Source organism: Brassica napus, chromosome C1 (assembly GCF_020379485.1).
Source record: "Brassica napus cultivar Da-Ae chromosome C1, Da-Ae, whole genome shotgun sequence".
In the NCBI taxonomy this organism is placed as follows: domain Eukaryota; kingdom Viridiplantae; phylum Streptophyta; class Magnoliopsida; order Brassicales; family Brassicaceae; genus Brassica; species Brassica napus.
The window spans coordinates 50,116,823-50,142,912 of NC_063444.1; the positions used below are offsets into that span (position 1 = coordinate 50,116,823).

At 43.9% G+C, this 26,090-nt stretch overlaps 5 protein-coding genes across 11 annotated transcripts; 3 read left to right on the top strand and 2 right to left on the bottom strand.

Moving 5' to 3' along the window:
* Nucleotides 1-2,551: 2,551 nt before the first annotated feature.
* Nucleotides 2,552-8,181, top strand: LOC106410842 (protein ALWAYS EARLY 2). Of its 6 annotated transcripts, XM_048744891.1 has the most exons (20): nt 2,552-2,722; nt 3,064-3,163; nt 3,254-3,352; nt 3,432-3,497; nt 3,589-3,666; nt 3,885-4,062; nt 4,162-4,394; nt 4,475-4,769; nt 5,007-5,078; nt 5,220-5,488; nt 5,566-5,622; nt 5,748-6,077; nt 6,161-6,339; nt 6,406-6,682; nt 6,752-6,940; nt 7,015-7,031; nt 7,065-7,167; nt 7,277-7,354; nt 7,436-7,717; nt 7,818-8,181. In XM_048744891.1, the coding sequence occupies exons 2-20, from the start codon at nt 3,068-3,070 to the stop codon at nt 7,980-7,982; spliced, it is 3,063 nt and encodes a 1,020-aa protein (XP_048600848.1). In that variant the 5' UTR covers nt 2,552-2,722; nt 3,064-3,067; the 3' UTR covers nt 7,983-8,181. The 6 variants fall into 6 exon arrangements, 4 of the variants coding, with proteins under 4 accessions (XP_048600848.1, XP_048600845.1, XP_048600847.1 ...); XR_007318159.1 differs by lacking the exon at nt 7,818-8,181 and having other exon boundaries at nt 7,254-7,354; nt 7,436-7,678; XM_048744888.1 differs by having other exon boundaries at nt 7,015-7,167.
* Nucleotides 8,182-9,512: 1,331 nt separating this feature from the next.
* LOC111211851 (cylicin-2-like) lies at nt 9,513-11,615 on the bottom strand. Its single transcript, XM_048744083.1, has 4 exons — nt 11,608-11,615; nt 10,901-11,485; nt 10,737-10,848; nt 9,513-10,106 (listed from the first exon to the last, which is right to left on the bottom strand). The coding sequence occupies exons 1-4, from the start codon at nt 11,613-11,615 to the stop codon at nt 9,513-9,515; spliced, it is 1,299 nt and encodes a 432-aa protein (XP_048600040.1).
* Nucleotides 11,616-16,433: 4,818 nt separating this feature from the next.
* Nucleotides 16,434-17,434, bottom strand: LOC125580107 (collagen alpha-2(VI) chain-like). Its single transcript, XM_048744085.1, has 3 exons — nt 17,227-17,434; nt 16,635-16,992; nt 16,434-16,569 (listed from the first exon to the last, which is right to left on the bottom strand). Exons 1-3 carry the CDS (start codon nt 17,432-17,434, stop codon nt 16,434-16,436), a joined length of 702 nt encoding a protein of 233 aa, XP_048600042.1.
* Nucleotides 17,435-19,464: 2,030 nt separating this feature from the next.
* On the top strand, nt 19,465-24,094 carry LOC106382220 (acyl-CoA-binding domain-containing protein 4). 2 transcript variants are annotated; one of them, XM_048745717.1, is made up of 18 exons: nt 19,465-19,745; nt 20,041-20,111; nt 20,372-20,435; nt 20,529-20,600; nt 20,686-20,880; nt 20,976-21,053; nt 21,155-21,262; nt 21,427-21,493; nt 21,598-21,659; nt 21,793-21,932; nt 22,101-22,227; nt 22,333-22,447; nt 22,555-22,643; nt 22,729-22,812; nt 22,899-23,075; nt 23,231-23,377; nt 23,490-23,549; nt 23,672-24,094. In XM_048745717.1, the coding sequence occupies exons 1-18, from the start codon at nt 19,581-19,583 to the stop codon at nt 23,852-23,854; spliced, it is 2,004 nt and encodes a 667-aa protein (XP_048601674.1). In that variant the 5' UTR covers nt 19,465-19,580; the 3' UTR covers nt 23,855-24,094. The 2 variants fall into 2 exon arrangements, with proteins under 2 accessions (XP_048601674.1, XP_048601675.1); XM_048745718.1 differs by having other exon boundaries at nt 20,689-20,880.
* A 613-nt stretch (nt 24,095-24,707) lies between these two features.
* On the top strand, nt 24,708-25,262 carry LOC106378742. The gene has a single exon (XM_013818827.3). It carries the CDS (start codon nt 24,708-24,710, stop codon nt 25,260-25,262), a length of 555 nt encoding a protein of 184 aa, XP_013674281.2.
* Nucleotides 25,263-26,090: the final 828 nt, after the last annotated feature.

A 26,090-nucleotide genomic window follows, 5' to 3' on the forward strand; every position in this document is an offset into this window, starting at 1 on the left:
TATAGAAGCTCTCCTTCCACTAGGCACGAGTTCTCAGTAAACTCGCCTCAGTCTTAGCATGAGTCAAGTAAACTCGTCTTTCGCTAAGCACGAGTTTAAAGCAAACTCGCTTTTTACTAGGCACAAGTTCAAAATAAACTCGCCAAAACCGTCATAGGCATGAGTGTGTCTAGTTCATTGTCTAATAAACCCTATTCGTAAACTTCGCAGAGATCGATTCCATCTCTCTCAACGAACTTGGGGGACTTACTGTTGGGGGTGGATTTACATCCTCCCTCAAGGCCCATTAAGACAATGAACTAGGCCCACTTTGTTATGAAACCCTATATCTCTCTTCTATAAATAAGGAACTATTTCCTTATGAGAGGGGGATCTCTTCTTCTTTAGAACACTTCTTACAAAGAGTTTATGGATTATTAGATTTATTTACACTTGTAATCCTACATGTAATACAATCTAAAATCAATAAACTCTTTTGATGTTCATTTCTCATTTGATTCTTTTAAGATTTCTCCTAAACCTCAAGAATCTAAGTTTTATCTTTAGATTCTTTATTTGATTGATTCCAACAAACATCACAAAAATAAATACCATTTTTGGATCAAACAAGCATCTCTCTGGCTGTGATGGCAATGATGGAGCGTAGGAGAAGCAAGAGTATGTAGAACGAAGGAAATCAAGAAGAGGGAATAATACAAGGAAATTACAATACAAGAATAGCTATAAGATTGGCTTGGAATCATCATTGCCATTTTTTTTTGGTTTGTTTGCGTTTTGTGTGGTAAGTAACAAGTTATGATTCTCATAAAAAAAAGTCAAGATTTTATTTGACTTTTGCAAGTCTTGCATCAAATCATATGGAGCTTATTTGTTCAAAATCTTTAAACTTCTATAAGGTCCATGGTTTGTACTTTGTGCCATTTGCCATAGACTTAGTCCACATAAACCAATATTGACTCATTCCTTCAACCTTATATATATATTTTAGCCCACCACACATTCTCTTCTTCACAGAGGTTTTTGGTTTCACACAGTCGCAGAGCCACATGGTCAAAGGGTGGGGCAGATGCTCCGGATGAATTTTTAAAAATTCCATGTAAAATTTTGATAGTGTTCTTAATGCCCCGGTTGATTCCTTAAACAATTTTGATAATGCCCCCCGTAACATTCAATTCATCTCTAGATCCGCCACTTTCACACTTCCTTGTCTGGTTTACCAAGACAGTCTGATCACTTATAAACATCACTTCCCAAATCAATATTTGAACATAACATTCATCATGAAGTTTGAAACCAAAATAGCTCTTGCGTTTGATATTCCTAGTCGAGTTCAGTTATCTTCTTTGACTATTCTCGTTGTAATTGGTAGAATATTCTCTGTCCTTGTCCTCTCCTCTCGACTCTATGAGTATGGGCCTTTATGTCATGAATTTGAAATTGGGCTTGGTATTTGATATTGCACAAGAAAGGAAGAGAAAAAGAGATGAAAATGACGAGTAGGGGGAGTTCTTATTGGCTGTTCAAGTTTCGCGGCAACACCTTATATCAATCACTCTCTCTCCTCTTTTTTTTTCCGTCAATAGTTTTTAATTAATATAAACGGGCCCAGCCCAGAAACTGAATACAATAAAAGCTCACTAGAACTACATGGCCAAAATTCGTTACACAATTGGGCCCAATCCAGCGGTCCACCTTGAGAAACCCTAGAACCAAACACAGGATTGAAGCGCGGCCGCCTCGCAGATAACTCTTTTCCTCGCTTGGACACGTGTCAACATCCTCGGCTTCAAGGGTCACGCGTCGCGAGATCGACGCAACACACCTGCTTCTCTTCCTCGCCGGAGATCCCTCCATCGGATCAGCCAGCCACACCGGAACTCCGAAGTTCCGAACCTCTTCACCGTCAAAGGCTTATGGGACTCTAAAAAACGGAGAGAATCAATCGCCGTGGCGAGATCTCATCCACCCCCTTTAACCGCAGCCGCCCAAAGCCTCGCATGCAACCACACTCTTTCCGTCGGAGATCTTTCTCTCCTCCGACGCGACCAGAAACCACTCCAAACCAACGACCAAACACCCAAACAAAAACAAACGGAAAAAAATAAACCCTAAAAGCCTAGGGGACTGAAGCCGGCGACATAAAGCTGTGATAGCCTTTACCCCCCGGAAGCTAGATCCGACGACGGCAGAACTAAGGGAGCTTTCCCACCGCGGAGACAAAAACCGGCGTCGACGGAGCTGTGAGAGCCTCCGCCTCCCGGAGCTAAAACTCGCACTACTGACAACCCCCCCCTCCTATCCGCAAACCCCGCCGTAACTCCCGTACCAGAACCACACCGGATGGTGGCTGATCTGAGCTCCGACCGACGGACACCGAAAAGGAGAAGGAGGGACAGGCCCGGATGATTTTATCAAAAGGAAAAGGGTTCCGGCGGCGGCACGGACGCTCACGCGCCGGCCGACCGTCGGATCCCCTTTGAAAGGACTTTTCTCTCTCTAACTTTTCTCTCTCTTTGTTTGAGCTTGAATTTCTTTTTTTTCTTTGACTCTCTCTCCTCTTTTTTTTTTCTTTTTTTTAATAATTACTTATCTCTCCAAAAACCCTCGATTTGAAATTTATAATCGATCTCTCTTTTTGAAACAAAAGGCTCTCAAACCTCCTGCTTCGTCTCGCGCTCTCTCTCTCTCTCTATGTGTTTCGGCGTCTATTAACACGGAACTGGTAAGTGAATCGTCACTGGATCTGCTTCGATTTAGGGTTTTCAAAGGTTTTTCCTTTTTTCTTCCGTTTTGAATTCTCTACACTCGTGTCTAAGTTATTCACTCCAAAGCTACGTCGTTTTGAATCTACTTCCTTTTGTAGTTTTTTTTTCTTCTTCTGAGCGAATCGGTTTCAGATTTTGAGGAGTTTCGATTCGATTTTTTTGAGTTTCAATTTTAAATTTCTCAACTCGTTTCCTCGAAATCTTGCTCAAAGCTTCTGACTTTGTGAATAATTATCGATTTAGTCTCGTAAAGTTGTCTTTTTTTTTTATAAATATATTTTGAGAATCTTTGTTTCAGAGAAATGGCACCGACGGTTAGGAAGTCGAGGAGTGTGAACAAGCGTTTCACTAATGAACAACCCTCGCCAAAGAGGAGCTCTAGAGAGAATAAGCTGCGTGTGAGTATTCTTCTTGACATTTTTAAATCAGTTGTGTTACTACTACTCTGTGATGTATTAACTATCCTTTTTTTTTTGCTTATTGTTTAGAAGAAGAAATTGTCTGATAAGCTGGGATCTCAATGGACCAAAGCAGAGCTTGAGCGGTTCTATGACTCTTACCGGAAGTACGGACAGGACTGGAGAAAGGTAAATTAACTGTCTCTATTTCACATCACATGAGTTGGCATTAGAGTTCTTTAAGACTGTTTTTTTTTTGTTTGTCCAGGTGGCTGCTGCTATCCGGAATAGTAGGAATGTTGAGATGGTGGAAGCTCTCTTTAATATGAATAAGGTATGATTCAAGACAATCTTGTTTTGTATCTCAGTTTTAATTAGTATTTGATGTGAAAACTATATAACTTTGCTTCTTCTTCTTCCTCCAGGCATATTTGTCTCTTCCGGAAGGAACTGCCTCTGTAGCTGGCCTTATTGCTATGATGACCGATCATTACAGTGTCATGGTGAGAACTCTATTTAACTACGTGCTGGCCCACCAATGACACTCTGTGAAAGTGACTAGATGATAAAATAACCTCTAGTTATTAACGTGAGTAAACAGTAAAACCGTTAACTCTGAGTTTTGTGTTACCCTATGTGGCTAATCTATTGGGTCATTTAGTGTATTTAAGAAGGTTATGTGGACTGGTTTGTATCCCATTCTAATGGTATTTTCTTCTAGGAAGGGAGTGGCAGTGAAGGAGAAGGCCCTGATGTTTCAGAAACACCGAAGAAAGAGAAAAAGCGCAAACGTGCAAAGCCTCAGCTTAGTGATTCTCGAGAGGAAGTTGATAGAGATCATCCAGTTGCGTCCTCCACTGACGGATGTCTCAAGTTTTTGAAGCAAGCACGAGGTAATGGTAAAGTGCCTAACTCATCATTCTCCTAAATATTATTCGTCTGAAGAAGCCAAATCAATACGTTCAAGAATGTGTAAATTTGATTGGAAATTCATGTAGGAACTCATCGACGTGCCACTGGCAAACGTACACCTCGTGTTCCTGTACAAACTTCACGGGATGATGGGGAAGGCTCTACTCCACCAAATAAAAGAGCCAGAAAGCAACGACTTGATGCCAATGATGATGTTGAACGTTATTTAGAATTAGCATTAGTAGAGGCATCCAGAAGGGGAGGAGGGTCTCCCAAAGAACTCAGCGACAACTCACCAATAAAGAACTGGGAGAAAATGGTAACTCCTGAGCAGTTATCCTTTTATTTATTTTTCTGCCAAATCTTGATTTACTGAACTTAACTTTGTGCATTGACTAGTCACGGACGAGGAAAGCTCAATCATGGGTGGGAAGTAGCCGAGAAAAGAAGCGTGAATCTGATATGGAAGAGGTTGGGGAAATGGAGGTTCCACGGAAGGGGAAAAGGGTCTACAAGAAGAGAGTAAAAGTCGAAGAAGCAGAGGGTGATTCTTCTGATGACAACGGAGGAGCAAGCAGTGCTACTGAGGGGCTCAGAGTTAAATCAAAGAGACGAAAGGCTGGTCGTGAAGCCTCAAGAGGGACATATTCACCGCGCAGCCCAAAGAACATAGATAACAAACTTACTTCCGGAGGTAATAACCAGTAATAGTTTAACTTGATGCCTCATTACAACTTCCAAAAATATGTTCCAGTGTTATCCCCAATGCTGAAAGTATTTATCATTACTTATATAGGCTCTTACATATTTTCGTTTAACTCTTTACTATTGTGAGATTTGGATATTTACTTATCCTGCATTGTCCATTTTATAATAAGTATCATCATCTTCTACGGAACCTGAAACTTATTGTCTGTATTTTTATGTATAGATGAATTTGATGCTCTGCAAGCCTTAGCTGAATTATCAGCTTCATTTCTTCCTTCAGCATTGATGGAATCAGGTGAGCTATGTTTGGTTGAATATACCTGAATTTTTATGTTTTTTTTTCCTTCTATATTTTGGCAATGAGTATGTAGATTGGGTTTAAAAGAAGAGCCTGCCATTACTTTTATTAATTTTACTATATTGCGTTGGGTTCCAGAATCATCTCCTCAGGTGAAGGAAGAGAGAATAGAAAACGACATGGACGAGAAACCTAGCTCACCGGAAGCTACTACGTCCACCAGCAGTCATGGGGAAAAAGCAAATTCAGAACCAGATGAGAGTCTGCTACATGCAATCTCTGCTATTGGGAATGCTGTTTACAATAGAAAACCAAAACCTTCAACGCAAGCTTCAACTGATTGTAATGCTGGGAAGCTACAGCCGGAACCTACTAGTGCTAGTTTAAGAAGAAAACGCAAACCAAAGGTAGCAAGATAATTCTTTTAATCTCCTTTTCTTTTTCATCTTTTTAGCTTAACATATGAATTGTTTTTAATTTTCAGAAGCTAGGAGATGAATCACCACCTGATTCTTCTCAGAACAAATCCATAAACAAAAAGGTATCTCTATATTGCTTCATTTGTACATTAAATTTTAATCTTAGTTAGGCTCTGTGATCTGTGATTACTATCCTTTGAATCAAGTTAGAGATCCTTGACATATAATTTGGTTTATTGTGTGACAGGAGTTAGCTCAAGAAAACCATAATATGAAGTCCTATCTTAGAACAAAACGCACTGGTCAAGGTCCCTCTCAGTCAAAACAGTTGAAAACTGCTAAGGAGTTGGAGGAATCTACTACAATGAGCGATAAGAAACATTCTGCTATGGATGTAGTAGTGTCAACTAAACAAGATTCTGATTCATGTCCAGCCACTTCACCACCACAGAAACCTCCAAACAGGCGTAAGGCGAGTCTGAAGAAAAGCTTACAAGAAAGAGCTAAATCTTCTGAAACCGTTCATAAAGTTCCTCGTAGTTCCAGATCTCTTTCAGAACAGGAGTTGTTATTAAAGGTGGAGTAGCCTCTAACTTCAACTTCTCTTATGAAAGCATTCAAACTCTGGTTCTGATATTTTTTTTAAATTCCAATTTTCAGGATGAGCTTTCTACTTATATGTCGTATCCCTTGGCACGTCGAAGGTGCATATTTGAGTGGTTTTATAGTGCTATCGACCATCCCTGGTTTGCAAAGATGGAGTTCGTCGATTACTTAAATCACGTGGGACTTGGTCACGTTCCAAGACTCACTCGTCTTGAATGGAGTGTCATTAAAAGGTTTGTTCAAGTTTTGTTATTGAGAGAACATTTGTAGATTTTAAAGCTTACTCTTCTTTTTTGTAGCTCTCTTGGTAGAGCTCGAAGGTTCTCTGAGAGATTCTTACAGGAAGAGAGGGAGAAACTCAAGCAGTACCGTGAGTCTGTGAGAAAGCATTACACAGAGCTTCGAACTGGTGCTAGGGAAGGGCTTCCTACAGATTTGGCTCGGCCATTAGCAGTTGGTAACAGAGTCATTGCCATCCATCCCATAACACGAGAGATTCATGATGGGAAAATTCTCACTGTTGACCATAATCAATGCAATGTTCTGTTCGATGACTTGGGCGTTGAGTTAGTTAAGGTAATTAATCTTTTATTATATATTGATGATAAGGTCTCAGTCGTTGAACCATTGTTTTTTTCTTAACAGGACATTGATTGCATGCCTTCAAATCCATTGGAATACATGCCAGAAGGTCTAAGGAGGCAGATTGATAAGTGTTTATCCATGAAGAAAGAAGCACAACAAAATGGGAATCCAAACCTTGGTTTATCTGCTATTTTCCCTCCATATGGACTTGAAAATGCTGACTGTTCCATGAGTCCTTCTCTGAATCAGGTAGAGAGAGATGGATTTGACTATTTCTGAGTCAAATGCTTAAAATGTTTGCCTGACCCATTAATTGTCTACAGGGTGATATGAATGCTCCTATTCTGCATGGTAAAGTATCAACCGACACTAGTATCCCACATCAGACTAATCAGTCATGTATCATAGATTATAGCAAAGGACGAGAAGCTGAGATTCAGCGAGCACTTGCTCTACAGCATGCTTTAGATGAAAAGGTAATGAACTACTGATCTCGAATTGTTCATAGTTGTAGATATTGTGTCGCCCACGGAAACTCTACCTTCTGATTAACGTTAGTTAGCTTATATTTGTGCTGTGTGACAGGAAATGGAGCCAGAGATGCTAGAAATTGTCAAGGTCTCAAAGACAAGAGCGAAAGCAATGGTGGATGCAGCTATTACGGTATTGATTCAGCCACTTTTATATATTCTCTTGTAACATTACATATATTTTTGCTGAGTTGTTATCACTCTACGGTTCTAGGCTGCATCATCTGTGAAGGAAGGAGAAGATGCCATCAAAATGATCCAAGAAGCCTTAGACATGATTGGCAAACATCAGCCGTTACGCAGCTCTATAGTAGTCAAACAGGAAGAGCACGCAAGTGGCAGCATTGAGCATCATCATCACAACCCATCTCCCTCAGACGCATCAAAGCCTATGGCTAACAACGATTCGATCTCACAAAATGGTTCAGAGAAAAAAGAGGCTCAAATGCCTTCAGAGTTAATCACGTCCTGTGTTGCCACTTGGATCATGATTCAGGTAATGGAAAAATTGCTTGGAAGTATCACTCATCCTAAAACTGAGTCAAACTGCATTGTCATAGTAAGACATTGAACTTTGCTTTTCTCGTGACTTGCAGATGTGCACGGAGAGGCAGTACCCTCCAGCTTATGTAGCGCAGCTTATGGACACAGCAGTCACAAGCTTGCAGCCTCGATGCCCCCAGAATCTACCGATCTACAGAGAAATCCAAATGTGTATGGGACGAATCAAGACTCAAATCATGTCTCTAGTACCAAGTTGAAAATGCCAATTCACTTGGGTTAGTGTTTTTTTTTTTTTTGTCTCATTAGGTAAGTCCATTCTCTTTTTAACTTAGAGTAGATGATGGCATTATCACCTGAGAAAATGGTGTTAGAGGTAAATGATGGTAGTTTGCACCATTGGTTCTGTAACTTAAAATCTGATGCTTATGGTTTTTATTATAATATTCCATGAATGTCCTTTTTGCCCACTTTCAACTCAACTAGTTAAAGTCAAACATAACTGGAAATGTTACAATTGGTTTCAAAATAAAGCAAAAGATTAGACAAGCAAATGGATTACAAAACATAGAATGTTGTTTCCCCACCTTACGTTTCTATCATCAGGAAGCTCTTGTTAAGCACCGGCTTGTAGGCAAACGGGTCACACCTGTTGACTATAAGGTTTTGTGCTAAGTTCCAATCATCATCGCATAGTCCATGTACGTCTCTAGCTCCATCTTCATAGTGTTGTAAACTCTCTGTTCTAAACATATGTTTATCTTCTTCCCAACAAGATTCTCCTTGGGGGTAATGTACTTTTTTATCTCCTCAGTGAGAAACATGTTGAACAGAGGCTCTTCCTTATCCTCAGTGAGAAACATGTTAATGCAATTAGATCCAATGCCAACCTTTCTCGTCATAAAGGGTATTAAGTATTAAGCACTTCCTTCCCTTCTCATTTCACACCACCCTTTCCCCGATTTCTCCTCCGCAACTCTTCCTTTCCACCCCTTTCACTGTGCTCAACTTCCTTCCCTTCCCATTTCACCCCGCCATTTCCCCGATTTCCCCTCCGCAGCTCTCCCTTTCCACCCCTTTCACCGCGCTCCACTTCCTTCCCTTCCCATTTCACCCCACCCTTTCCCCGACTTCCCCTCCGCAACTCTCCCTTTCCACCCCTTTCACCGCGCTCAACTTCCTTCCCTTCCGATTTCACCCCACCCTTTCTCCGATTTCCCCTCCGCAGCTTTCCCTTTCCACCTCTTTTTTTGTTTTTTTTTTTGAATTTGAGTTGTTCTTGTTTTATTTTCTTTTGTGTCTATATGATTCTTTTGCTCCCCAATCTGCTCCTATGATGATCCGCGATCCGCAAAGCTACTCCTATGACCCTACTCATATGACCCGCGATCCACCAAGAAGCCCAATGGGCCTTCATTTGATGGCCCAACCCACAATCTTGATGCGTCCGTGAGAAGCAGCCCAGCCCACAATCAATTCTCCATGGCCAAACCCACAATCTGGCGAGTTTGATGCGTCCTTGAGAAGCAGCCCAGCTCACAATCATTGCTTCATGGCCCAGCCCACAATCTGGCGAGTTTGATGCGTCCTTGAGAAGCAGCCCAGCTCACAATCATTGCTTCATGGCCCAGCCCACAATCTGGCGAGTTTGATGCATCCTTGAGAAGCAGTCCAGCCCACAATCATTGCTCCATGGCTCAGCCCACAATCTTAGTGAGCATTCCACTTGTTGACCTAGCTCTCTGTCTCTATATAAGGTAACACTCAACTTTTCACACTCATCTTTTTAATCAACCTAACTTGTCCCCACTTTTCAAAATGTTTTGAATCGCCACGGTCTTTCTTCGCCACTCCCGCACGGCTTCTCGCTCCCCACGCTTTCCACCCGCCATCTCCACTTCCTTCACTTCCCATTTCGCCCCACCATTTCCCCGACTTCCCCTCCGCAACTCTCCCTTTCCACCCCTTTCACCGCGCTCAACTTCCTTCCCTTCCCATTTCACCCCACCCTTTCCCCGATTTCCCCTCCGCAGCTCTCCCTTTCCACCCCTTTCACCGCGCTCCACTTCCTTCCCTTCCCATTTCACCCCACCCTTTCCCCGACTTCCCCTCCGCAACTCTCCCTTTCCACCCCTTTCACCGCGCTCAACTTCCTTCCCTTCCCATTTCACCCCACCATTTCCCCGATTTCCCCTCCGTAGCTCTCCCTCTCCACCCCTTTCACCGCACTCCACTTCCTTTCTTTTCCATTTCACCCAACCCTTTCTCCGACTACCCCTCCGCAGCTCTCCCTTTTCACCCCTTTCACCGCGCTCCACTTCCTTTCCTTCCCATTTCACCCCACCCTTTCCCCGACTTCTCCTCCGCAACTCTCCTTTCCACCCCTTTCACCGCGCTCCACTTCCTTCCCTTCCCATTTCACCCCACCCTTTCCCCGACTTCCCCTCCGCAACTCTCCCTTTCCACCCCTTTCACCGCGCCCAACTTCTTTCCCTTCCGATTTCACCCCACCCTTTCCCCGATTTCCCCTCCGCACCTTTCCCTTTCCACCTCTTTTTTTGTTTTTTTTTTTGAATTTGAGTTGTTCTTGTTTTATTTTCCTTTGTGTCTATATGATTCTTTTGCTCCCCAATCTGCTCCTATGATGATCCGCGATCCGCAAAGCTACTCCTATGACCCTACTCCTATGACACGCGATCCACCAAGAAGCCCAATGGGCCTTCATTTGATGGCCCAGCCCACAATCTAGATGCGTCCGTGAGAAGCAACCCAGCCCACAATCAATTCTCCATGGCCCAACCCACAATCTGGCGAGTTTGATGCGTCCTTGAGAAGCAGCCCAGCTCACAATCATTGCTTCATGGCCCAGCCCACAATCTGGCGAGTTTGATGCGTCCTTGAGAAGCAGCCCAGCTCACAATCATTGCTTCATGGCCTAGCCCACAATCTGGCGAGTTTGATGCGTCCTTGAGAAGCAGCCCAGCTCACAATCATTGCTTCATGGCCCAGCCCACAATCTGGCGAGTTTGATGCGTCCTTGAGAAGCAGTCCAGCCCACAATCATTGCTCCATGGCTCAGCCCACAATCTTAGTGAGCATTCCACTTGTTGACCTAGCTCTCTGTCTCTATATAAGGTAACACTCAACTTTTCACACTCATCTTTTTAATCAACCTAACTTGTCCCCACTTTTCAAAATGTTTCGAATCGCCACGGTCTTTCTTCGCCACTCCCGCACGGCTTCTCGCTCCCCACGGTTTCCACCCGCCATCTCCACTTCCTTCACTTCCCATTTCGCCCCACCATTTCCCCGACTTCCCCTCCGCAACTCTCCCTTTCCACCCCTTTCACCGCGCTCAACTTCCTTCCCTTCCCATTTCACCCCACCCTTTCCCCGATTTCCCCTCCGCATCTCTCCTTTTCCACCCCTTTCACCGCGCTCCACTTCCTTCCCTTCCCATTTCACCCCACCCTTTCCCCGACTTCCCCTCCGCAACTCTCCCTTTCCACCCCTTTCACCGCGCTCAACTTCCTTCCCTTCCCATTTCACCCCACCATTTCCCCGATTTCCCTTCCGTAGCTCTCCCTCTCCACCCCTTTCACCGCACTCCACTTCCTTTCTTTCCCATTTCACCCCACCCTTTCTCCGACTACCCCTCCGCAGCTCTCCCTTTTCACCCCTTTCACCGCGCTCCACTTCCTTTCCTTCCCATTTCACCCCACCCTTTCCCCGACTTCTCCTCCGCAACTCTCCTTTTCCACCCCTTTCACCGTGCTCCACTTCCTTCCCTTCTCATTTCACTCCACCCTTTCCCCGACTTCCCCTCCGCAACTCTTCATTTCCACCCCTTTCACTATGCTCAACTTCTATCCCTTCCCATTTTACCCCGCCATTTCCCCGATTTTCCCTCCGCAGCTCTCCCTTTCCACCCCTTTCACCGCGCTCCACTTCCTTCCCTTCCCATTTCACCCCACCCTTTCCCCGACTTCCCCTCCGCAACTCTCCCTTTCCACCCCTTTCACCGCGCCCAACTTCCTTCCCTTCCGATTTCACTAAACCCTTTCCCCGATTTCCCCTCCGCACCTTTCCCTTTCCACCTCTTTTTTTGTTTTTTTTTTTGAATTTGAGTTGTTCTTGTTTTATTTTCCTTTGTGTCTATATGATTCTTTTGCTCCCCAATCTGCTCCTATGATGATCCGCGATCCGCAAAGCTACTCCTATGACCCTACTCCTATGACACGCGATCCACCAAGAAGCCCAATGGGCCTTCATTTGATGGCCCAGCCCACAATCTAGATGCGTCCGTGAGAAGCAACCCAGCCCACAATCAATTCTCCATGGCCCAACCCACAATCTGGCGAGTTTGATGCGTCCTTGAGATGCAGCCCAGCTCACAATCATTGCTTCATGGCCCAGCCCACAATCTGGCGAGTTTGATGCGTCCTTGAGAAGCAGCCCAGCTCACAATCATTGCTTCATGGCCCAGCCCACAATCTGGCGAGTTTGATGCGTCCTTGAGAAGCAGTCCAGCCCACAATCATTGCTCCATGGCTCAGCCCACAATCTTAGTGAGCATTCCACTTGTTGACCTAGCTCTCTGTCTCTATATAAGGTAACACTCAACTTTTCACACTCATCTTTTTAATCAAAAGACAGCGAAAACCTAACTTGTCCCCACTTTTCAAAATGTTTCGAATCGCCACGGTGTTTCTTCGCCACTCCCGCACGGCTTCTCACTCCCCACGCTTTCCACCCGCCATCTCCACTTCCTTCACTTCCCATTTCGCCCCACCCTTTCCCCGACTTCCCCTCCGCAACTCTCCCTTTCCACCCCTTTCACCGCGCTCAACTTCTTTCCCTTCTCATTTCACCCCACCCTTTCCCCGATTTCCCCTCCGCAGCTCTCCCTTTCCACCCCTTTCACCGCGCTCCACTTCCTTCCATTCCCATTTAACCCCACCCTTTCCCGGACTTCTCCTCCGCAACTCTCCTTTTCCACCCCTTTCACCGCGCTCCACTTCCTTCCCTTCTCATTTCACCCCACCCTTTCTCCGACTACCCTTCCGCAGCTCTCCCTTTCCACCCCTTTCACTGCGCTCTACTTCCTTTCCTTCCCATTTCACCCCACTCTTTCCCTGACTTCTCTTCCGCAACTCTCCTTTTCCACCCCTTTCACCGCGCTCCACTTCCTTCCCTTCTCATTTCACCCCACCCTTTCCCCGACTTCCCCTCCGCAACTCTTCCTTTCCACCCCTTTCACTGTGCTCAACTTCCTTCCTTTCCCATTTCACCCCGCCATTTCCCCGATTTCCCCTCCGCAGCTCTCCCTTTCCACCCCTTTCACTGCGCTCCACTTCCTTCCCTTCCCATTTCACCCCACCCTTTCCCCGACTTCCCCTCCGCAACTCTCCCTTTCCACCCCTTTCACCGCGCCCAACTTCCTTCCCTTCCGATTTCACCCCACCCTTTCCCCGATTTCCCCTCCGCAGCTTTCCCTTTCCACCTCTTCTTCATTTTTTTTTTTTGAATTTGAGTTGTTCTTGTTTTATTTTCCTTTGTGTCTATATGATTCTTTTGCTCCCCAATCTGCTCCTATGATGATCCGCGATCCGCAAAGCTACTCCTATGACCCTACTCCTATGACACGCGATCCACCAAGAAGCCCAATGGGCCTTCATTTGATGGCCCAGCCCACAATCTAGATGCGTCCGTGAGAAGCAACCCAGCCCACAATCAATTCTCCATGGCCCAACCCACAATCTGGCGAGTTTGATGCGTCCTTGAGAAGCAGCCCAGCTCACAATCATTGCTTCATGGCCCAGCCTACAATCTGGCGAGTTTGATGCGTCCTTGAGAAGCAGCCCAGCTCACAATCATTGCTTCATGGCCCAGCCCACAATCTGGCGAGTTTGATGCGTCCTTGAGAAGCAGTCCAGCCCACAATCATTGCTCCATGGCTCAGCCCACAATCTTAGTGAGCATTCCACTTGTTGACCTAGCTCTCTGTCTCTATATAAGGTAACACTCAACTTTTCACACTCATCTTTTTAATCAAAAGACAGCGAAAACCTAACTTGTCCCCACTTTTCAAAATGTTTCGAATCGCCACGGTGTTTCTTCGCCACTCCCGCACGGCTTCTCACTCCCCACGCTTTCCACCCGCCATCTCCACTTCCTTCACTTCCCATTTCGCCCCACCCTTTCCCCGACTTCCCCTCCGCAACTCTCCCTTTCCATCCCTTTCACCGCGCTCAACTTCTTTCCCTTCTCATTTCACCCCACCCTTTCCCCGATTTCCCCTCCGCAGCTCTCCCTTTCCACCCCTTTCACCGCGCTCCACTTCCTTCCATTCCCATTTAACCCCACTCTTTCCCGGACTTCTCCTCCGCAACTCTCCTTTTCCACCCCTTTCACCGCGCTCCACTTCCTTCCCTTCTCATTTCACCCCACCCTTTCTCCGACTACCCTTCCGCAGCTCTCCCTTTCCACCCCTTTCACTGCGCTCTACTTCCTTTCCTTCCCATTACACCCCACCCTTTCCCCGACTTCTCTTCCGCAACTCTCCTTTTCCACCCCTTTCACCGCGCTCCACTTCCTTCCCTTCTCATTTCACCCCACCCTTTCCCCGACTTCCCCTCCGCAACTCTTCCTTTCCACCCCTTTCACTGTGCTCAACTTCCTTCCCTTCCCATTTCACCCCGCCATTTCCCCGATTTCCCCTCCGCAGCTCTCCCTTTCCACCCCTTTCACTGCGCTCCACTTCCTTCCCTTCCCATTTCACCCCACCCTTTCCCCGACTTCCCCTCCGCAACTCTCCCTTTCCACCCCTTTCACCGCGCCCAACTTCCTTCCCTTCCGATTTCACCCCACCCTTTCCCCGATTTCCCCTCCGCAGCTTTCCCTTTCCACCTCTTCTTCATTTTTTTTTTTTGAATTTGAGTTGTTCTTGTTTTATTTTCCTTTGTGTCTATATGATTCTTGTGCTCCCCAATCTGCTCCTATGATGATCCGCGATCCGCAAAGCTACTCCTATGACCCTACTCCTATGACCCCCGATCCACCAAGAAGTCCAATGGGCCATCATTTGATGGCCCAGCCCACAATCTTGATGAGTCCGTGAGAAGCAGCCTAGCCCACAATCAATTCTCCATGGCCCAACCCACAATCTGGCGAGTTTGATGCGTCCTTGAGAAGCAGCCCAGCTCACAATCATTGCTTCATGGCCCAGCCCACAATCTAGCGAGTTTGATGCGTCCTTGAGAAGCAGCCCAGCCCACATTCATTGCTCCATGGCTCAGCCCACAATCCTAGTGAGCATCTCACTTGTTGAACTAGCTCTCTGCCTCTATATAAGGTAACACTCAACTTTTCACACTCATCTTTTTAATCAAAAGACAACGAAAACCTAACTTGTCCCCACTTTTCAAAATGTTTCGAATCGCCACGGTGTTTCTTCGCCACTCCCGCACGGCTTCTCGCTCCCCATGCTTTCCACCTGCCATCTCCACTTCCTTCACATCCCATTTCACCCCACCCTTTCCTCGACTTCCCCTCTGCAACTCTCCCTTTCCACCCATTTCACCGCGCTCAACTTCCTTCCCTTCCCGTTTCACCCCACCCTTTCCCCGACTTCCCCTCCGCACCTCTCCCTTTCCACCCCTTTCACCGCGTTCCACTTCCTTCCCTTCCCATTTCACCCCACCCTTCCCCCCGACTTCCCCTCCGCAACTCTCTTTCCACCCCTCTCACCGCGCTCAACTTCCTTCCCTTCCCATTTCACCCCACCCTTTCCCCGATTTCCCCTCCGCAGCTCTCCTTTTCCACCTCTTTCACCGCGCTCCACTTCCTTCCCTTTCCGTTTCACCCCACCCTTTCCCCGACTTCCCCTCCGCACCTCTCCCTTTCCACCCCTTTCACCGCGTTCCACTTCCTTCCTTCCCATTTCATCCCACCCTTTCCCCGACTTCCCCTCCGCAACTCTCCCATTCCACCCCATTCACCACGCTCCACTTCCTTCCCTTTCCATTTCACCCCATCCTTTCCCCGACTTCCCTTCCGCAACTCTCCCTTTCCACCTCTTTCACCGCGCTCCACTTCTTTCACTTCTTATTTCACCCTATCCTTTCCTAGATTTCCCCTTCGCAGCTCTCCCTTTTCATCCATTTCACCGCGTTCAACTTCCTTCCTTTCCCATTTCACCCCAACCTTTCCCCGATTTCCCCTCCGTAGCTCTCCCTTTCCACCCCTTTCACCGCGCTCCACTTCCTTCCCTTCCCATTTCACCCCACCCTTTCCCCGACTTCCCCTCCGCAACTCTCCCTTTCCACCCCTTTCACCGCGCCCAACTTCCTTCCCTTCCGATTTCACCCCACCATTTCCCCGATTTCCCCTCCGCAGCTTTCCCTTTCCACCTCTTTTTTTGTTTTTTTTTTTGAATTTGAGTTGTTCTTGTTTTATTTTCCTTTGTGTCTATATGATTCTTTTGCTCCCCAATCTGCTCCTATGATGATCCGCGATCCGCAAAGCTACTCCTATGACCCTACTCCTATGACCCGCGATCCACCAAGAAGCCCAATGGGCCTTCATTTGAAGGCCCAACCCACAATCTAGATGCGTCCGTGAGAAGCAGCCCAGCCCACAATTAATTCTCCATGGCCCAACCCACAATCTGGCGAGTTTGATGCGTCCTTGAGAAGCAGCCCAGCTCAAAATCATTGCTTCATGGCCCAGCCCACAATCTGGCGAGTTTGATGCGTCCTTGAGAAGCAGTCCAGCCCACAATCAATTCTCCATGGCTCAGCCCACAATCTTAGTGAGCATTCCACTTGTTGACCTAGCTCTCTGTCTCTATATAAGGTAACACTCAACTTTTCACACTCATCTTTTTAATCAAAAGACAGCGAAAACCTAACTTGTCCCCACTTTTCAAAATGTTTCGAATCGCCACGGTGTTTCTTCGCCACTCCCGCACGGCTTCTCGCTCCCCACGCTTTCCACCCGCCATCTCCACTTCCTTCACTTCCCATTTCGCCCCACCCTTTCCCCGACTTCCCCTCCGCAACTCTCCCTTTCCACCCCTTTCACCGCGCTCAACTTCTTTCCCTTCCCATTTCACCCCACCCTTTCCCCGATTTCCTCTCCGCAGCTCTCCCTTTCCACCCCTTTCACCGCGCTCCACTTTCTTCCCTTCCCATTTAATCCCACCCTTTCCCGGACTTCTCCTCCACAACTCTCCTTTTCCACCCCTTTCACCGCGCTCCACTTCCTTCCCTTCTCATTTCACCCCACCCTTTCTCCGACTACCCTTCCGCAGCTCTCCCTTTCCACCCCTTTCACTGCGTTCTACTTCCTTTCCTTCCCATTTCACCCCACCCTTTCCCCGACTTCTCCTCCGCAACTCTCCTTTTCCACCCCTTTCACCGCGCTCCACTTCCTTCCCTTCTCATTTCACCCCACCCTTTCCCCGACTTCCCCTCCGCAACTCTTCCTTTCCACCCCTTTCACCGTGCTCAACTTCCTTCCCTTCCCATTTCACCCCGCCATTTCCCCGATTTCCCCTCCGCAACTCTCCCTTTCCACCCCTTTCACCGCGCTCCACTTCCTTCCCTTCCCATTTCACCCCACCCTTTCCCCGACTTCCCCTCCGCAACTCTCCCTTTCCACCCCTTTCACCGCGCCCAACTTCCTTCCCTTCCGATTTCACCCCACCCATTCCCCGATTTCCCCTCCGCAGCTTTCCCTTTCCACCTCTTCTTCATTTTTTTTTTGAATTTGAGTTGTTCTTGTTTTATTTTCCTTTGTGTCTATATGATTCTTTTGCTCCCCAATCTGCTCCTATGATGATCCGCGATCCGCAAAGCTACTCCTATGACCCTACTCCTATGATCCCCGATCCACCAAGAAGCCCAATGGGCCATCATTTGATGGCCCAGCCCACAATCTTGATGAGTCCGTGAGAAGCAGCCCAGCCCACAATCAATTCTCCATGGCCCAACCCCCAATCTGGCGAGTTTCATGCGTCTTTGAGAAGCAGCCCAGCTCACAATCATTGCTTCATGGCCCAGCCCACAATCTAGCGAGTTTGATGCGTCCTTGAGAAGCAGCCCAGCCCACATTCATTGCTCTATGGCTCAGCCCACAATCCTAGTGAGCATCCCACTTGTTGAACTAGCTCTCTGCCTCTATATAAGGTAACACTCAACTTTTCACATTCATCTTTTTAATCAAAAGACAACGAAAACCTAACTTGTCCCCACTTTTCAAAATGTTTCGAATCGCCACGGTGTTTCTTCGCCACTCCCGCACGGCTTCTCGCTCCCCACGCTTTCCACCCGCCATCTCCACTTCCTTCACATCCCATTTCACCCCACCCTTTCCTCGACTTCCCCTCCGCAACTCTCCCTTTCCATCCATTTCACCGCGCTCAACTTCCTTCCCTTCCCGTTTCACCCCATCCTTTCCCCGACTTCCCCTCCGCACCTCTCCCTTTCCACCCCTTTCACCGCGTTCCACTTCCTTCCCTTCCCATTTCACCCCACCCTTTCCCCGACTTCCCCTCCGCAACTCTTTCTTTCCACCCCTTCACCGCGCTCAACTTCCTTCCCTTCCCATTTCACCCCGCCCTTTCCCCGATTTCCCCTCCGCAGCTCTCCCTTTCCACCTCTTTCACCGCGCTCCACTTCCTTCCCTTTCCGTTTCACCCCACCCTTTCCCCGACTTCCCCTCCGCACCTCTCCCTTTCCACCCCTTTCACCGCGTTCCACTTCCTTCCTTCCCGTTTCATCCCACCCTTTCCCCGACTTCCCCTCCGCAACTCTCCCTTTCCACCCCATTCACCACGCTCCACTTTCTTCCCTTTCCATTTCACCCCATCCTTTCCCCGACTTCCCTTCCGCAACTCTCCCTTTCCACCTCTTTCACCGCGCTCCACTTCTTTCACTTTTCATTTCACCTTATCCTTTCCTCGATTTCCCCTCCGCAGCTCTCCCTTTTCATCCATTTCACCGCGTTCAACTTCCTTCCTTTCCCATTTCACCCCAACCTTTCTCCTATTTCCCCTCCGTATCTCTCCCTTTCCACCCCTTTCACCGCGTTCCACTTCCTTCCTTTCCCATTTTACCCTATCCTTTCCCCGACTTCCTCTCCGTAGCTCTCCCTTTCCACCCCTTTTACCGGGTTCCACTTCCTTCTCTTCCCATTTCACAGAAAATGTAACCAAAGAAATCAAATCTAAACCAGCTTAATTATCATGTCTTGTGGATAATTACGTCGAAAAATGACATGAGAAATATATCGACCATGAAATGAAAATAAGATAAATTTTTTAGGATAGTTTTTTTTAAAAATTTTGTCACAAAAGTAACATTTAATAAAAAAAATTATCAATATATTTTTAACTAATATTTACTTACGTTTTAGAGTTAAGTGATGAGGTTTTGGGTATAGAGTTCCAAATTTTAAAAAATTAAAACTAAAATTTTCAAAATAAAAAGAAGTTATTTTGGTCATTTCTTTCTTTAAATTTATTTTTGTGACAAAAACTTAAAAAAAAATCTATTTGAGAGAATTGTCTATAAAATAATATTTTCTATTCAAACAAAAAAATATATCGACCATCACCATGTCGTCTTATTAATCGTGCCGCTATATAAACACTGCATCTAGCTTTTTTTTTTAATTTTCCATTAATTAAATGTCGATTTCTTAACTAATTAAGAATATATATATATTAAAGTCTAGAAAACTTGTGAATCTTTAAAAAAAAAAAAAACCGAATTAGAAAAACTCCCATTTCTCCTCCTCCTCCTCCTCGGCTTCTCAATCACCGATCAAATCCGCGGCCGAAGGTGACACACAAAATGGCTATGGCTATGGCTAGGGCAACGTCTGGCCCCGCCTACCCTGAGAGATTCTACGCCGCCGCGTCTTACGTCGGCTTCGACGGATCTGACTCCTCGGCGAAACACGTCATCTCGAAATTCTCCGACGACACTTCACTAATTCTCTACGCGCTCTACCAGCAGGTCAGCCACACTCACGATTGTGAATTTTCACGAGATCTCTGTTGTTTGATCTCATCCAAAATGTTATCAAGTTACTCTGCTGCTTAGTTAAATGTTGCCTTGAGATTTGTTTATCGATTTGATCGAAAACGAGATCGTAATATATTTTTTTATCAATCGGATCATCCGTCGTTGAATCGTAGTTTACTTTAGATCTTGATTGGTTATATAACACGTGACTATGTAGCCTTCTTGTATCGGTGCTGATTAGTGTTTGTTATGTATTGTGCTAATTAAGTGATTAATATGTAAACAGGCTACTGTAGGACCGTGCAACACTCCGAAACCTAGTGCGTGGAGACCAGTGGAGCAAAGCAAGTGGCAAAGGTTTTTGATTCTTTGCTGTGTATATGCTTGAGTTTGGACTCATACATCTAGGAAGAACCTTTGTGATTAATATTAATTATTAAAGTAGAAGAATTTTTATTTGTATTTACATCCATCGGTTGGGATTGCCTACCTATGATTTCGTTACAATTCTACATCATTAAGCTTGTTGTTGCTTAGGATCGTTTTAAGGGAAACAGGCATGGAACGTTATTCTAGGACCACCGAGCTTGTTCTAAATCATTTACTTATTTATTTAGTTGGCAGGGGCTTGGAGCCATGCCCTCCATTGAGGCAATGCGTCTGTTTGTGAAAGTTCTGGAGGTAAACGGACAGAGCCTAATGACTATGGGCTAAGTTTTTAGACTTTACTGGAGCAGAGGCTTACTTTCTTTCTTATTGCTCACTTTATTTCAGGAAGAAAATCCTAGCTGGTATTCGAGTGCATCTAATGATATTCCAGATCCTGTCGTGGATGTCCAGATCAATGTGAGTTTTGTATCCCATGGGATTCTGTGTCCTTTCCTTAGGGAAGAAAAGTATTTGAGTCTTTAAGTGCAATCGTTCCTTGTAGCAGACAAAAGAAGATGAGCCTGTTGTTGAGAATGGGAACTCATTTAGCGAGACAAAGACAATCCCTGCTGAGAATGGGCATTTGGCAGAAACCCAAGATAAAGATGTAGTCTCGGAAGACCCAAATACTGTTTTTGTATATAACCAGTGGACTGCACCCCAAACATCAGGTCAGCGGCCGAAACCCCGTTATGAGGTAATACTTTTCTCCCAGTTTTGGAATAAAAGTAAAAGGTCTGTCATTCATGAATCCTTTGCACTTTCTAACTATTGATTATCATATTGCTTCAGCATGGAGCAGCAGTTATTCAAGATAAGATGTATATATATGGTGGAAATCACAATGGCCGTTACCTTGGTGATCTTCATGTAAGCAACTCAGATGATGCATAAACATAAGCCGATGGTTTAGTTCAAGTATTCAGTTTCATTTTAGTTCCCGCTAACAATCTTCTCTGGAATGTATACAGGTTCTAGATTTAAAAAGTTGGACTTGGTCAAGAGGTGAAACCAAGGTTGCAACTGAATCAGAGGAAACATTTCCAACACTACTATCTCCTTGTGCTGGTCATTCTTTGGTGAGTTTTTTTTAACTTCGTTGCGTTTTGTATTGGTTTCGACCTTTTGGGTTTGCGGCTTAGAAATATTCAGGAAAGCGGTTTCAACTATAAAGGAAAGTTGACTCTTCATGAAATCCACTTGGTCTATTATTTTTCTCATGCCTTCTTTGTTTGTTTTGTAGATACCATGGGACAACAAATTGCTGTCTATCGGTGGTCATACTAAGAATCCCTCAGAATCTATGCAAGGTAAGCGTTTATATACCTTCCAAGACTGTTATTTGCAAATATCTTATGGGAGCTTTCTGTGATCTTAATTATTACAATCAATTTTCTACTGTTTCCTGTCACAGTGAGGGTCTTCGATGCCCATACCTGTACATGGTCAATGTTGAAGACATATGGGAAACCACCGGTATATCTTCACTTCTCTCATGTTATTTCAATTTTTTCACATTTCGTTGCATGGAATATTCCAGTCTTGGTGAACAAATATTTGTTTGGTTTCTTGAACTGAAACTCTGTTTGTCATTTTCTCTTGCTTTTAGGTTTCACGTGGAGGCCAGTCAGTCACAGTCGTGGGTAAAACCTTGGTGATATTTGGCGGGCAAGATGCAAAGAGATCACTTCTGAACGACTTGCATGTACTTGATCTAGAAACTATGACCTGGGATGAGATAGATTCTATGTAAGGTTTTATAACATTTCTGCATTTTTTTTCTCTTTTGAAGAAGTCAAACCCATTTAAGTTCAGATATATAACTAGAACAAGATTTTAGAAAGCCACCAACTTACTCCTTTAATATTGTTAATGAAAATATTTGCAATCAGGGTTTAAACTATTGTCAACTTGCAGAGGTGTATCTCCGTCTCCGAGGTCTGATCATGCTGCTGCAGTGCATGCAGAACGTTACCTTCTTATCTTTGGCGGGGGTTCACATGCTACCTGTTTTGGTGATCTGCATGTCCTTGATTTGCAGACTGTAAGTTAAGCTTAGCTTATATTGTTTCAGCATCCTTTCGGACATTCTTTATCAGCATCCTTTCGGACATTCTTTATCAGCATCTGACATAACTATCACATATAGATGGAGTGGTCAAGACCAGCACAACAAGGCGAGGCACCAACTGCCCGATCTGGACATGCTGGCGTGACAATTGGGGAGAACTGGTTTATTGTTGGTGGCGGTGATAACAAGAGCGGTAGGTTTACTCATTTTTCCTCGGAGATTCTCTCTTTTCTACTTTGGCTTTTTGTTTATTCGTGTTTGTGCTGACTGATTGTGCTGCGACCTGATAAATCACTGCAGGGGCATCTGAAAGTGTTGTACTAAACATGTCAACTCTTTCATGGTCGGTAATTGCTTCAGTTGAAGGACGTGTACCTCTAGCTAGCGAGGTAGTAAAACGAATAGGCTTTATCAATTTTAATTTCCAGATAATTATAATAAAGGGCAAATCTTCATTTTCTTTTATATTGACAGGGATTAAGTTTAGTGGTGAGTTCATACAACGGTGAAGATGTACTAGTAGCTTTTGGTGGATACAATGGACGTTACAACAATGAGGTAGGGAACTATGTTGTAAAACCATAAGAGTACCATTCTCTTGAATTTACCCTCAGTTCTGCTTATAATTACTCCTCTGGCGTTAGATTAATCTACTTAAACCAAGCCACAAATCAACACTGCAACAAAAGACTATAGAAGCGCCTTTGCCAGGTAGTCTTTCTGCTGTTAACAACGCCACAACCAGAGACATCGAGTCAGAGGTGAGCCAAGAAGGCAGAGTACGGGAAATTGCCATGGACAATGTTAGCCCTGGATCAAAGGTACCTTCCCTCAATCTTGATCAGTGTTATCCAGTTAGCTAGCTTGTTGATAGGTTGCTGATAGTGATTGTACCGTACATTATATAGTTACCCAAGTCGAGATTATCATCATTTCTTTCTCTTATGTTGATGTTTGGGTAATGAATCTCCTTCAGGTTGAAGTAAACAATGAACACATTATCGTGACTCTTAAATCGGAGAAGGAAGAGCTGGAGGCATCACTGAACAAGGAGAAGTTGCAGACTCAACAACTAAGGCAAGAGTTATCAGAAGCCGAATCACGAAATACAGATTTGCACAAGGTAATAAATAAATAAATAACATTTTCACCTTCTTGGAAACAAAAGCCGAAAAACAAACAAAAATTGTTTATAAGCCATTGTTTGTTGTTGACATTTTATCTTTCTGTTATAGGAACTTCAGTCTGATCGTGGCCAGCTTCAAGCGGAACAATCAAGATGTTTTAAACTTGAGGTATAAATTCCATAACCCACATCTCTTTCATACCATGACTTACAGAAGATAGAATCTAAGTAAAAGCCATGTGAATCAATCTCTGTCATCTGTTGTTTGATAAGCTTCATCAAATGTTGCAGGTTGATGTTGCAGAGCTAAGGCAAAAGCTTCAAACGTTGGAAACACTACAAAAGGAACTGGAACTCCTCCAACGCCAAAAGGCTGCCTCTGAACAAGCATCAACGAACGCTAAACGTCAGAGCTCCGGTGGTGTCTGGGGCTGGCTCGCTGGAAGCCCTCAGGAGAAGGATGATTCGCCATAATTTTTTTTTTTTTTTTTTGGTTTCTTCTTCCAGTAAGATCTTTCATTACCCTTCCTTTTTTGAGCTTTATATTAGCCTTTTTTTCTTCTATATTACTTATGATTCGTGTTATATCTCTGTTATACAACTTATCACTAGATAGAATAGTGTGTTTGTAAGAAAATATTTTTGTATACAACTTTCTTTTTTTCAAACAAACGTAGCCAGCTTTCGGTATTGCGGGGCTATTTCGGTTCAAAATGCAACTCTTAAGTCTTGATAGTTCTCTATCAATTTGGAGAACTATCAATTTGGTTATATCACAGGATGAATAAAGAGACTAGTAAATAACTCTCTGCATCACCATTAAAATAATCTATTACCAAACGTATCTTAAAATGTAATATTAATATATCTTAACAATATAATAAAATTTTAAATAACCATTAATAAATTAACAAACTGTACATGAGTTTTTAAATTTGTTTTTCAAGTCTTTCAAAAAATCTCTCATCTTTCATTCTTTTTCAATTTTTTTATTTATTTCATGATTTTAACTCCCCTACACATCCTTAATAAAAATGTTTCATTTAACAAAATTTTGTTTAAGAGATTTTTTTTTTTTGAAAAACAAGTACATAATAAATAAATACTATTGAAATAATTACATCATATAACTTAAGCGATAAATTCTAGAGTTCTAGATTCTCTTTGTATAAAGATACGAATAAATCCTAATCCACTAAAGAATCAAAACAACCATTAAAAAAAATTATAAATATATTAATTAATTCATCAAATCTCATGTTTCTAACGAAGTACTCGTCTCTCTTCTCTTTTATGTTCATTCTTCTATTGATTCTTCACACAAACGATGATCGATTACTACCAACCAGTAGAGATTAACATAGTCTCGGCTCAAGATCTCGACTCCATAAACAATTTGTTTAGACCAACAGTCTATGTTTCCGTCTCGGTAACACGTGGTTCACGTGACAAGCAAGTCACACCAGCTGCTGTTTGCGAGAAGAAACTCTTACGATGGAACCATCGTATGAAATTTTATATAGAAGACGACAAGATTCAAAGGAATGAGTCAGTGTTTGTGTTTCAAATCAAGGTTAAGAAGTTTTACGGGTCTACAGAAGTTGTTGGAAAACTTTTCGTACCGTTAAAGCAATTGATTCACTTGAATGAAGAGAAGACTATAACTGAGCATACCAAAATCGATTATCAGGTGATTACTGAGTCTGGAAAACCAAAGGGTTGTATATGTTTAGGGTTTAGTTTTGGGAGTGTTTTTAAGGGACAAATTAGCGGTTGTGACTCGGATAGTAATGTTGGGGTTTGTGAGGATTGTAGATTAGGAGCTTGGGGAATTATTAAAGATGTGCCATCTGCTCCTTGTGAAGACGATATCTATGCTTGAGAAATCATTTTTTTCTAATATTTCCCATACCTTATTATTTTCCATATTTTTTTTAGGTCAAAGATGATTGATCATGATAAATTATTTTGAATAGAGCGATAGTTTATTTTGATAACAAGGGAAATATATTGTATTCTTGATTCTTCTAAACAAACTGATTATTGTTATAGAGTTTGAAAATTAACTGACGCATGGACCAGTGCACATGTATAATCTCTTATAAAAAATAGGAATGGAAGCTTGAGAATTACTATCATGTAAAGACCAATAAGTCATATAAAATCTAAAACTCCCACTACAAAATAAATCCCCCATTGCATTAACAAACTCTTTAAGCTGATCTCTCTTCCCTCAATCTGGTAGAGAGTATAAAAAGAGAATTGATGAGAATTCACTCAAGGAGACAAGATGTTAGTTTTATTTAAGTATAAAAATTAAGAAATAAGTTTACAGTTTTAAGCGTAATACTTCTTTTCTTTGGCAAGAAAAAAAATTACATGAGTTGTAAGCGTAATACTTCTTTTCTTTGGCAAGAAGAAGACTTCTTCCTGAAATTGATTGAAAATGTTAGTAGTTTTCTTTTTCTTAACATAATTATTAAATTACATAGTTGAACTATGTTTTGATGATATGATAAAACTTAGAAAAATTTATCCGGTTAAGAGATTTAACAATTCATTATATCGATTGCAAAAGAAGTCAGAAATTATATTTGATGTTCAAATAAGAAAAACTCATGTTAATCTCCGAAGTAGAAATTCCAGATATATAATATTTTTTAATCTATATGAAAATCCTCAACTACATTTATTTTCTTCAAAGTCAACT

Excerpts from the sequence above, each read along its gene's own strand:
- LOC106410842 (XM_048744888.1), top strand. The coding sequence starts at position 3,068 with ATGGCACCGACGGTTAGGAAGTCGAGGAGTGTGAACAAGCGTTTCACT. Across the intron at positions 3,164-3,253 it reads CTAGAGAGAATAAGCTGCGT|AAGAAGAAATTGTCTGATAA; the intron begins GTGAGTATTCTT and ends CTTATTGTTTAG. Across the intron at positions 6,941-7,014 it reads TGAGTCCTTCTCTGAATCAG|GGTGATATGAATGCTCCTAT; the intron begins GTAGAGAGAGAT and ends AATTGTCTACAG.
- LOC106382220 (XM_048745717.1), top strand. The coding sequence starts at position 19,581 with ATGGCTATGGCTATGGCTAGGGCAACGTCTGGCCCCGCCTACCCTGAG. Across the intron at positions 22,228-22,332 it reads ATGTCCTTGATTTGCAGACT|ATGGAGTGGTCAAGACCAGC; the intron begins GTAAGTTAAGCT and ends TATCACATATAG. Across the intron at positions 23,076-23,230 it reads ATGTTAGCCCTGGATCAAAG|GTTGAAGTAAACAATGAACA; the intron begins GTACCTTCCCTC and ends AATCTCCTTCAG.
- LOC106378742 (XM_013818827.3), top strand. The coding sequence starts at position 24,708 with ATGATCGATTACTACCAACCAGTAGAGATTAACATAGTCTCGGCTCAA.
- LOC125580107 (XM_048744085.1), bottom strand. The coding sequence starts at position 17,434 with ATGGGTGGGGTGAAATCGGAAGGGAAGGAAGTTGGGCGCGGTGAAAGG. Across the intron at positions 16,993-17,226 it reads AGGGAAGGAAGTTGAGCACG|GGAAGGAAGTGGAGCGCGGT; the intron begins GTGAAAGGGGTG and ends TGAAATGAGAAG. Across the intron at positions 16,570-16,634 it reads ATTTTGAAAAGTGGGGACAA|AGACAGAGAGCTAGGTCAAC; the intron begins GTTAGGTTTTCG and ends TACCTTATATAG.
- LOC111211851 (XM_048744083.1), bottom strand. Across the intron at positions 10,849-10,900 it reads ATTTTGAAAAGTGGGGACAA|AGACAGAGAGCTAGGTCAAC; the intron begins GTTAGGTTGATT and ends TACCTTATATAG. Across the intron at positions 10,107-10,736 it reads CGCATCAAACTCGCCAGATT|GGGTGGAAAGGAGAGTTGCG; the intron begins GTGGGCTGGGCC and ends GCGCGGTGAAAG.